We start from the raw sequence: 12229 nt of genomic DNA, 5'->3' as shown, positions 1-12229 counted from the left end.
TGGAATCGTGAAAAATGATAAATGCCGTTCGTCCTTGCGTATCAAGTAGGATCGGTCCCGAGTTACTCACTGATACGTAATCGCTTTGCAGACCGCTCTGCCGAGGTCCTCGATGCTCCAGCTGGCCTGTCTTCCTTGCAGAAGACCGTCCATCCCGCTCAGACACAGCTTCCCCCACTTTCCGTTCTTCCGTATGTTTATGTAACCCTTCTCGTTGTAGTTGTTGATCTCTTTCTTGAAGTTGACCACGGACGCCGACGATCCGTTCTTCTTCGGGTTCAAGTGGATCGAGTTGCCGTGAGCGAGAACGTCTTTCGCGTTCGCGGAGATCTCTCGGCCGGACACGAGGGTCGCGGCATTCGGATGATCGCGATTCTTGGCGGAAGTTTCTTTGGTCGTCGCGTCACCTTTCGAATTTATTATTCTCTCCGGTCGACCGTTGTGTTTCAGCGAGGCCAGCGTGCTCGACTCGGAGATCGAGGATTCGACGGCCTCCTGGTCGAAGATCGCCTCCTTGCCGGGGCCGGGCTCCGTTCGCGAGAAATTCTCGACGTAGTCGCTGGTCGTCGCGGCGCTCGCGTCGGTCGCGGTCCCGTCTTCGTAACTAAGCATCGCGTCGTCCTCGATCAACGCGGCGCACTTCTTCTCGTCCTCGCCCTCCGGACAGTCCGTGAAGCCGTTGCAGACCTTGTCCTGGTCGACGCAGCTGCGACTGTTGCCGCAAACGAATTGACCCTTCTCGCACCAATCTGGACAACGAACGATTAAATCGGTTTCGAACGGAAATCGCCGAACGGTCGATTTTCGACTCTCCGGGCCACGGTGGAATTAAGGTTATGTTACAAGGTTATGTCACCGATTTTGAAAATTCGTTTTCATTGTGATGTACACTCGAATGAACTGAATTTGACTTAGGATGTTTCGCATGCGAAAGAGTTCTAATGTCGAACACTATGATAAGCATTAACTTTCTAGTTTCGGTTTAATTAATTAAAATGCTTCGACTTTGCGGGAGTTTTAACGGTCGATTATTGGCGCTGAAGGTGTTAAAAATGTCCGATACTTTTTGATGCACGCTAATGCATGGTGGGACATTTTCAGACCCATAAAGTGGGTCAGAATAAATGAATGAAATTGGTTTCAGACCCATGCGCGTTCCCATGAATTTGTTGTGGGACTACTAGAGTCCCACTCTATATAATATTTATATATATATTTTTATATAATATATAATATATATATATATTTATATAATATATAATATATATATATTTATATTTATATATTATATTTACATATAATATTTAGAAGAATAATATTATATACTATAAATATATAATATTATATTAATATTATATATTATAAATATATAATATTATTATATATAATATTGGCCAGTGCCAATTATAAGACCATTATTAATATATATTATTATATATATAATAATATTATATTATAAATATATAATATTATATTATAAATATATAATATTTAGAATAATAATAATAATTATTATTATTATTCTTTTATGTTTTTATATTATGCGATACCTTTGCCAATAAAAGTATACCAATTTTGTTTTAATTTGACAGGCAATGAAATTTCTGTGCAGCATGGGTCCATCTTGTTATCTGAAATCCTGTGTGTCCTAACAATTGTAAACAATCCTGATTTTCTCCATAAATGCATTGATAACAGAATAATAACGGTATTAATAAATTCTATCTCTTTCTAGCTTGAGATCGGCAGACGTTCAATTACGTTTAAGAAAGAATTAATGATAGATACCGCAGTCGGTTTCGTCGGAGTAGTCCCAGCAGTCCGCGATTCCGTCGCAGATCTTCTGATGCAGTAGCTGCGCTTTCAGGAAGTCGGCGCACGTACAGTTGGCTTCGTCCTCCGAATTCGGACATTCGCCTAACATGTTGCATCTGCCGCTCGAGGGCAGGCATTTTCCGTCTCTGCATAGGAACCCGAGGCAATCGTCTACGAAAAACGAACACAAATTTCTTGAAACTGTTCCGTCACTGCTAAAAACAGCATCCGACAAACGAGCATACGATCGAACAGATCAACGCAGAGCAATCCATAGTAATCTATGCATTCGATGTCGGACATTTTTTTCATCGATGATAAATTAACGATGACCCTGAAGCGACCGATTTTTTTAGAAAAAACCTTGTACAACCGACAAGGTTATTATGTCCTCCTCGCGGTGTACCTCGGGTTGTTCTTATTCCGGTGTCGCATTGATCGTTTGAAGCGCTGTAACTTTGCAAGAAAAAATCGTGGCGGCTTGATTCGGCCCTCAAATTAAAGAGGAAAGTCCGAATTTTGTGACGTTGTAAGCGGCATGCCCGGAAAAAATTTGTCCAGGTTCATGGAGACCGTTAAACTTTGTACTCTATCGGTATCAAGAACGTTTCGTTAGATTTAGGATATTGTCGCGGGAATGCGTGATATTAAAAATTGGAATATGTTATTCTAAAGTAGAGGCTTCGAGCTTCAATTTAAGATAAGAGTCATAATTTTGCGATAGTTTTTAACGGAGTTACAGCCGTTCAAAGATCGACAACTTATCGACCAGAAATTAGCGATCCTTTAATTTAACTCTTGAGTAACATACATCCAAATAAAAAAACGTCGAAAAACCAGTCGACCAGAATACGTCGCCATAAAGTAGAGATTTCAAGCTTCAATATAAAAGAAACTTCACAATTTTACGACAGCTTCTAACGTAGTTACAGCAGTTCAAAGATGGACAACATATCGGTCAGAAATCAGAGCGTCAAAATTGAAAAATGTTCAAAAACCAGTCTTGCGATTACCAATTCCCCTGCTCTCCTCGGTAGTAGATATCATCTTGTCGGTGCGGTCCTCCATCTTGTTCAGGATCTTGGTGAATATCTCGACGCCGTCGCGGGTCATCGTGAACCCAGCGCTGGAGTTCATCAGGGTCTGATTACCGGTCGCGATGTCCGCGATTTCCTTCAGCTTGTCGAAATCGAACGGTCTCGCGTCCTGCTTCGCGTCCTGCTTCGTACTCGGCTGGTGGGGGAAGCTCGGGGCTGGCCTTGAACCGTTCTTGGCGCTCTTCGCGGGCACGTCGTCCGCGCCGACATCGGCGAGCTGCTTCAGCTTCTCCAGAAGATAGCCGCCCTCCTCGGTCGCCGCGATCTTCCTGTCGGAGGTCTGCGCGTCCGCGGCCGCCTTGGCCGGCTTGCTCGGCTCCTGGCTGCTCTCCGGCTCCTCCCTGAAGGACCGATTCTCCTCTCGGTCGTCCACGACGTAATCCTCCGGTATCGAGAACCGCGGAGTCGAGGTCTCCTCTTCGCTGTGCTCGGCAGCGGTCGCCAGCGGCGCGGAGGCGTTCGCGGCCAGCAGCTTCAGCAGGACGGGATCGTTGCCGATGTTCGAGGACACCTTGGTGCTGATCGAGGTCACGACCTCCACGATCTGCTCGATCCTCGCGTGCCCTCCGTGCCGGCGATCCGCTTCCAGATGCTCCCGCTCGCTCGACGAATGCCGCTTCGTGTTGTTCCGGTCGTAGCTCTGCACGCCGAAGAGCTGCTCCAGAAGGATCGCGTCCTCCGACGAGCTCCTATTCGTCGTTCTCTCCGCGACATTCGACAGCTTCTCCTTGACCATCAACGGCCTGGGCCTGACGGGCCTGCCGACGCCGGTGTTGCTCTTCGCGGGCGCCAACGTGACCAAGTTCTCCACCACGTACGCCTTCAGAGTGTCGTTGTAGACCTTCTTCCGCGTGTCCGCCGACCCTGAAGACTTCGTGCCGTTCGTCAGCCAAATGAGATCGTCATTGCCGTCGGGCGTCTTGTCTTCCAGGCCGCCGGTGTCCACGGTTTCCCCGGGCGTGTGCTTCAACGTGTCGATCTCGATGAACGTGGAGTTCCTCGAGATGCTCGGGGTCAGCCTGCCGGGCGGGGCTTTCGCGTCCTCCGCCTTCAGGATCAGCTTGTCTATGTTGTTGTAGGCCGGCTGGATCAGCTCCGAGTAGACCTCCGTGGTCCCCAGCCTCAGGAACTTGTCCTGGTCATCGATCAGCAGCTCCGGACCGCCGGACTCCGTCTGGCTCTCGCTCTCCGACAACAGCTCGACCTTCGCGTTCTTCCTGTTCACCTTCGCGCCGACCGTCTCCGTCTCGACGACGTCCTCCGGCGACGTCGCGCCGCCTCCGGCCGCCTTTATCCTCGAGTCGGTCGCGTTCGACCGGACAAGTTTTGTTGCAGACAAGCTCTCGTCGCTTATTATGCTATCCGTGACGCCGTTGGTCTTGTCCTCGACGTTCTTCTCGTGGTTGACCACCGACGCGATCTTGTCGACGGGTATCGTGTGCCTGAACGGCATCAGGGTGCCGGAGCTCTCGATCAGGCTGGGCCTCGGCACGGCGCCGTTCAGGTCCGGCGTTTTGTAGCTCGTGTAGACCGGCTCCTGCTTCTTCTTGTCCACCTTCCTGTCCTGCAGCCCGTCGCTCTGCTGCGCCACCGCCTGGATCTCCGAGAACCTGTTCCTCGGCTCCAAGTCGACGTCCCCGTCCACCACCGGCTCCGCGACCCCTATCCTCGACGCCGAGGTGGTCGACTCCAACGGCTGAGACGGCCGCTGCCACTTCGAGGTGCTGGTGCCGATCGTCGCCAACGCGTTCCCGTTCTCCTCCTGTCTCCTTTTGTTGTCCTTCGCCGATACGGCGTGCTTGGTTCCAGCGTTCGGTCCATTGTTCTTCGTGCCAGCGTTGGGCCCATTGTTCTTGGTGCCAGCGTTCGGCCCATTGTTCTTGGTCACAGCGTTCGGACCACTGTTCTTGGCTCCTCCGTTCGACCCATCGGAGTCGATGTAAGACATCGACGGCGACGGGACTCTCCAGCCGGTCTCGTTCTCGTTCGTGGACCGGTACGGTTTCGTGAACGAGGACTCGGACTTCTCGGCCTGCGGGGAAGTACGCAGCTTCAGGTTGTACGTCTCCGGCGGAAGTTGCCCCGAGACCTCGATCTCGGGCCGGTCCTCCGGCCCGAGCGCCGGCGCCGCGGTGAATATCTGGCCGTCCTCCATCAGCCCCGGGATCTTGTTCTTGAACTTGCCGTTCAACCGGAAGTTCACCGTCTCCTGCGGCTAGCAAGGGATGAGAGCGATATTGAGGTTAGCGATGATGTTCTATCGATTTCGATACCAGGGTATTTAATAAATAGCAGGTGTTTTAAAATTCGACCCTAATTCGCGCATAGATTGCACACAAGAATGGACGATTCGGGGAGAAGTGATGCGATTATTCGCGGTCTCGAGGCGTGTTTTTATTGTTACCGATTGTTAACGACTATCGAAACGAGCCGCGAGGCTCGAATAATAGCAATTAAATTATATAAATAATATAATAATAAATTATATATATAATATTATTATATATATATATATATATATAATAATATTTTATCTATCTTTTATCTTTTATTATATAATATTATTATATATATATAAATATAATATATTATATTTATAATATTATATATATATGCAATTATATATATTATAATAGTAGTACTAAGTACTACATCATAAAGGGACTGGGCTTTTAAAGCTTTTTTTTAATTTAATTATTACTTGGAATGAAAAGAAAAAATTACAAACCCTTGTTAGAAAGCTTTGTTGAAAATCCTTGTTAAAAACCCTCGTTACAGATAAAAAGGTTAAAAAACGAGAAATTTTTATTTTCTCGTTGTTCCAAGTATATAATAGCAAAATTAAAAAAGAAAGCATTTCAATCATCGTTCTATCCAGAAGATTAGATCCCTCTATCATTTAAAAAGAATTCAGCTCATTCGGCTCAGTTACAAAATAGTTATTCTGAAACGCGTTTTAAAAGGTGCGCGAACACTCTTGTGGGCCACTGTACGTCTTATATACAGGGTGTCCCGAAAATGTCTCGCAATCCGGAAATAGGAGATTCCTGAGATCATTTGAAGCGACTTTTTCCTTTGCGAAAATTTCCTCGGAAGCTTCGTTTACGAGTTATTAACGAAAAACACTGACCAATGAGAGACGAGTTCGGCTGGCGCGCGACGGCCCAGCCAACGAGTGCACGGAGCCCGGTTCCGCTCACTGGCTCGGCCGTCTCGCGCCGAATGATCTCGCTTCTGATTGGTCACTGTTTTTCGTCAATAACTCGTAAACGAAGCCGCGGATCGCATTTTCGCTAAGGAAAAAGTTGCTTCAAATGTCCTCAGGAATCCCCCACTTTCGGATTGCGAGACATTTTTGGTACACCCTGTATATCTATACAATTCAGTATCGTTACGAAGTTTGTTAACTGGTATCTACAGGTGTCGACGCGGTGTCGAACTCAGCGTTACCTGCGGCACGACCCTGTCGTGAGGGAAGTCCGTGTCCTCCGGGTCGAATCCCGGATTCCTCAAGTAGGTGTCGAACGCTTCCGGCGTCGTTCTCGTCGAGGAAACCGGCGGCGCCTCGCTCGCGACCTTGACGGCCGCCTCGGGGACGTGCCCGCCGGTGTTCGCGTTGCTGTAATTCACCTTGTAGTTCGTCCTGATCACGGTGTCCGGCAACAGCTTCAGCTCGGTGTTCACGTAGCCGGGAACGATCGGCTTCCACGGCGACGTCTCGAAGTCCGGCTTCCGGAAGTCCTTGAACATGTCGTCGGCCAGAGTCGTCGACGCCGTCGACGTCGGCACCACCCTCTTCGCCGGCTCCTCGGCCGTCGACGGACGTCTCTCCGCGTGACTCGTCTGATTCAGCTTCTCCTTGATCCTCAACGACGTGGTTTGCGCGCTTATCTGGCTCAGCTCGGTGGTCGTCGCGACCGACGACTTCGACAAGGGTTGATCCGGAGCCGGTGACGGTTCTTTCGTCGACCCTTTGATGCGCAGCTGCGTCCTCACGACCTCCTGCGACCCGTTCGACTTGCCCGGCGACGTCGCGTTCACTTTCGACACTTTGTACGTACCCTGGATCGTCGGTATGTTGCTGAAGTCGATCTCCGGCTCGCTCGACTCCGGCTTGCTCGGCTTCGGTTTTACCTTCGGACTCGTGATCAGGGAACTGTTCCTGCTCGGCCGGAACAGACCGTTCTTCGTGATCATCGCGTTCCTCTGCTGGGCTTGCCTCTGGTTGCCCGACGCGTCTGGATTTATTCCTGGAGCAGAGGAAATCGTTAGCCTTCGTCGAGCACTTATTTTCAAATATTTTGTATGTACATGCGGCAAAAGAGATAGTAAATTTGATCGAGGAGGAGAGAATAATTGACTAATTTTGCCGTAGAGAATAATTGAACAATTTTGCTCAAGAGAACAATTTAATATATTTTGTGAAAGAGAAAATAATTCAATAATTCTGCCGAAGAGAAAATAATTTCACAATCTTGCCGAAGAGAATAATTTTAATAATTTTGTCGAACAAAAATAATTGAATAATTTTGCCGTAGAGAATAATTGAACAATTTTGCTCAAGAGAACAATTTAATATATTTTGTGAAAGAGAAAATAATTCAGTAATTCTGCCGAAGAGAAAATAATTTCACAATCTTGTCGAAGAGAATAATTTTAATAATTTTGTCGAACAAAAATAATTGACTAATTTTGCCGTAGAGAATAATTGAACAATTTTGCTCAAGAGAACAATTTAATATATTTTGTGAAAGAGAAAATAATTCAATAATTCTGCCGAAAAGAAAATAATTTCACAATCTTGCCGAAGAGAATAATTTTAATAATTTTGTCGAACAAAAATAATTGAATAATTTTGCCGTAGAGAATAATTGAACAATTTTGCTCAAGAGAACAATTTAATATATTTTGTGAAAGAGAAAATAATTCAGTAATTCTGCCGAAGAGAAAATAATTTCACAATCTTGTCGAAGAGAATAATTTTAATAATTTTGTCGAACAAAAATAATTGACTAATTTTGCCGTAGAGAATAATTGAACAATTTTGCTCAAGAGAACAATTTAATATATTTTGTGAAAGAGAAAATAATTCAATAATTCTGCCGAAAAGAAAATAATTTCACAATCTTGCCGAAGAGAATAATTTTAATAATTTTGTCGAACAAAAATAATTGAATAATTTTGCCGTAGAGAATAATTGAACAATTTTGCTCAAGAGAACAATTTAATATATTTTGTGAAAGAGAAAATAATTCAGTAATTCTGCCGAAGAGAAAATAATTTCACAATCTTGTCGAAGAGAATAATTTTAATAATTTTGTCGAACAAAAATAATTGACTAATTTTGCCGTAGAGAATAATTGAACAATTTTGCTCAAGAGAACAATTTAATATATTTTGTGAAAGAGAAAATAATTCAATAATTCTGCCGAAAAGAAAATAATTTCACAATCTTGCCGAAGAGAATAATTTTAATAATTTTGTCGAACAAAAATAATTGAATAATTTTGCCGTAGAGAATAATTGAACAATTTTGCTCAAGAGAACAATTTAATATATTTTGTGAAAGAGAAAATAATTCAATAATTCTGCCGAAGAGAAAATAATTTCATAATCTTACCGAAGAGAATAATTTTAATAATTTTGTCGAACAAAAATAATTGAATAATTTTGCCGTAGAGAATAATCGAACAATTTTGCCCAAGAGAACAATTAAATATATTTTACCGAAGAGAAAATAATGTCATAATTTCACCGAAGATAATAATTTCATAATCTTGCCGAAGAGAATAATTTTAGCAATTTCGTCGGAAGACAATAATTGACTAATTATGCCGAGGAGAATAATTGTAATAACTTTATCGGAAGAGGATAACTGTAATAATTTTGTACGAAGAAAATAATTGAATAATTTTGCCGTAGAGAAAATAATTTCATAATCACGCCGAAGAGAGAATAATTTCATAATTTTGCCGAGGAGAATAATTTCATAATCGCGCCGAGGAGAATAATTTCATAATCGCGCCGAGGAGAATAATTTAATAAATTTGCCGAAGAGGAATAATTGGTGTCGCGTTTCCTGCGCCTTTAAAACTGGTCTACGGGAACCCGCGGGCCGGAGGTAGCAGGCTCGGCGCGGATTTCTTTTGCTTATTACCGCGATTCGTTAGAAAAACGGATGTATCAATTTGAGCGAACGCAACCGATCGAACGTCCCGTAAAATATGACACGAGAGAGAGGAGCGGCAATCTCGGTGTTATTATCCTGTCAGAACGATACGTGCGGCATCTAACGGATACGCACTTTTTACCGATATGGTGGTGAGGTCCAGTTCCATGTCTTTGAACAAGGAGGACGTCGAGTACGTCTCTTTCGCGATAATGTCCTCGATCGTATCTTCGACGTTCGTGATCGATCGCGGTATCTTCCTCCTGTCCAGGTAGATCCTGAAGAACACTTTCAGCACGCCGCTCTCGAATTTGTCGATGATCGTCTTCTGATAAGCGCTGCCTAACACGCTCCTTCGAAACAGCAGCTCGAACTGAAAAATCACAATACGTACACGTACGTACAGGGTGTTCCAAAAATGTCTCGCAATCCGGAAATGGCGGGTTCCTCGGATCATTTGAAGCAACTCCTTTCTTTACAAAAATGTTCTCCGAGGCACCGTTAACGAGTTATTAACGAAAAACCAGTGACCAATAAGAATCGAGTACGGCCGACGCGAGGCGGCCCAGCCAACCAGCGCGCGAAGCCCGGTTCCGCTCATTGGCTCGGTCGCCTCGCGCCAGCCGAGCTCGCCTCTCATTGGTCACTGTTTTTCGTTGATAACTCGATAACGGTGCCTCGGAGAACATTTTTGTAAAGGAAAAAGTTGCTTCGAATGACCCGAGGAATCCGCCACTTACGGATTGCGAAACATTTTTGGGACGCCCTGTATAAACGCGTTGCATTCGTGTACGCGCGAAGAAGAACAGAGAACCGATTCACAAAGGCTTCCGACACTCACGATATTTTTGTATTTTCGCTCCTTCTCACGGAACACCATGCTCGTGTTCAGCTTCAGCATTGGGTTGTACTTCTCCCCCTTGGCCACCCTGAAGGTGCATGAGAACCCGACGATCGCTGAAATCATTCCAAACGTCTGCTGTTTCGACGATCGCTTTACAGTAAATTTTCCCTAACCGACGCTCAGATTGCGGGGAGAATTTATTTATTAGTTTAATAATTTCACATGAAAATGTTTCAATCTAAAATATTAACCTCTTAGCTGTGGATGATGTGTATGCACGTCACAAGGACCAAGGTAATATTTTACATCTTGTAACAAAAATACTTCTTCTACGATTTAGGTTAAAATATTCATAAATTTCGCACATTTTCCAACAATTGTAGAGCAACTTGCCGAAAGAAACTGCACCCAGTGTGATCGTTAAAAACGTATATAAAATTGATCTTAGAAATAGATCGATGCAGCTAAGTGGTTAAATAGTTAATTAAATTATAAGTGTTGAGTGGAAATATTGCGATCGATTAGTTTGTTTATACTAAACCCCACAGCTTTTTCTCTGTATTGCCATCTAGTGGGAAAAATACGCACAAAAAAGGAAAAAGTGACAAAAGAAAAAAATCAAAAGCCAGTAATTAATTCTAATGTTTATAAAATGACGTGTGGATATGAGAATTATCACGAAGATTCGCAATCATGATGTTTCCATCGTTCGATAAAACGATCAAAAGTGAATTGGTTAACCGTAGTTAACCAAGATCGATGTAAAAAATGTAGGAAAATGTTCTCTTACCATTTTTCGAGTCCGTTCGAAGAGCTGAAACAAAGGTTGATTTGGTATGAGTATTAAGACGCACACTCGTTAACCCCTTGACTATGGCAGACTTTGAGACGCACCGGCCATACATTACGGCAGGAATTAAGTTACGACGTACGCCGAGAACGGCGAACTTTGCGCGAACTCGCGAACTTTTCACATTTTCGTGAGAACACATTTCAATGATCAAAACACTGAATTTCACTACGTTGAAACAATATTATTTCTTTCTCTGAACCGAATTACTGTATACAGGGTGTCCCAAAAATGTCTCGGAATCCAAAAGTGGCGGGTTCCTCGGGTCATTCGAAGCAACTTTTTCCTTTACAAAAATGTTCTCCGAGGCACTGTTAACGAGTTATCAACGAAAAGCAGTGACCAATGAGAGGCGAGCTCGGCTGGCGCGAGGCGACCGAGCCAATGAGTTTCGCGCGCTGGTTGGCTGGGCCGCCTCGCGCCGGCCGTACTCGATTCTTATTGGTCACTGTTTTTCGTTAATAACTCGTTAACGGTGCCTCGGAGAACATTTTTGTAAAGGAAGAAGTTGCTTCAAATGGTCCGAGGAACCCGCCATTTCCGGATTGCGAGACATTTTTTGGACACCCTGTGTATTACACATTTAATATCAATGTAAAACATCTTTCTCGTCTAACTGAGATAAGATCTATCGGAATGAATATCGATAAAATTTCTAGAGCGCCCATAGGCGCCCTCCGTGTCGGAAAATCAAACTATTATACGTCGTGCGCTTATAGCGCCCTGCGTTGGGCGCCCTCAGCGTCACAAACGCAAAATTTCTAAGCGCCCGCAGTAGCCGAGAGGTTAATAGCCGATTCGGCCAACAGAATTATGTACAAAGCGGTTACGTACCTCCCATCCATAACGCGAGGCCAGCGATCGCGAACACTGCAATTAATACTAGCATCGCGGAGATAATTAACATTGCACTGCCCACTTTCCACGTGGTGCTGCCTCTTTGTTTCTTCGACTGGTGCGGCGAGACCCTCGACCATGTTGACCGCGGCGGTAAGTAATAATCATTCTGCAATCAGACATCAAAGGAGGCACCTATCAGATTCGTATACGTACAGTCGGCCACGAAAGTGCTCGCACGCTTTTCAAAACGCGGTAACTCTTCCCAAAGTGGACCGAACGCGCAGACTTCGTTAAATTTTTTTTCGGGGATGCCGTTCGCAGCGGAATAAAGTTCGATTCTTCCTCTGCAATTTCGAAAAAAAAGAAACTCGGCTGCGATTTTTTTTCGCGAAGTTACAACCCTTTGAAGCGACCCATGCACGTTTGTCGATAATTATTCGTGCGATCGAATCTAAATGAAATTTATTTCGCGCATACCTTATAATATGATTCAACTTCGATTGACGATAACTTCACGAAAAATCATCGTAGGACGATGACGCTTCTCTTAAATTACAGCTCGAAACCTCTACTTTCAAACACCCTTTCCCGATTTTAAGTTTGACGCACCCGCG

The 12229-nt window shown here is 44.6% G+C and overlaps 1 protein-coding gene across 1 annotated transcript in view; it reads right to left on the bottom strand.

Moving 5' to 3' along the window:
• The window catches only part of LOC117223567 (uncharacterized), an 80764-nt gene that overhangs the window by 4845 nt on the left and 63690 nt on the right, over positions 1-12229 (bottom strand). Inside the window, exons 2-9 of the mRNA XM_033475923.2 lie at positions 11610-11781; positions 10716-10739; positions 9923-10038; positions 9217-9454; positions 6363-7162; positions 2829-5127; positions 1789-1986; positions 71-749 (exon numbers count right to left, since the gene is read on the bottom strand). Of these exons, the coding sequence (XP_033331814.2) occupies positions 71-749; positions 1789-1986; positions 2829-5127; positions 6363-7162; positions 9217-9454; positions 9923-10038; positions 10716-10739; positions 11610-11781 (4526 nt within the window). The remainder of the gene's footprint in view (positions 1-70; positions 750-1788; positions 1987-2828; positions 5128-6362; positions 7163-9216; positions 9455-9922; positions 10039-10715; positions 10740-11609; positions 11782-12229) is intronic.

Source organism: Megalopta genalis, chromosome 2 (genome assembly GCF_051020955.1).
Source record: "Megalopta genalis isolate 19385.01 chromosome 2, iyMegGena1_principal, whole genome shotgun sequence".
NCBI lineage: Eukaryota > Metazoa > Arthropoda > Insecta > Hymenoptera > Halictidae > Megalopta > Megalopta genalis.
This window is presented reverse-complemented; position numbering and strand designations above follow the sequence as displayed.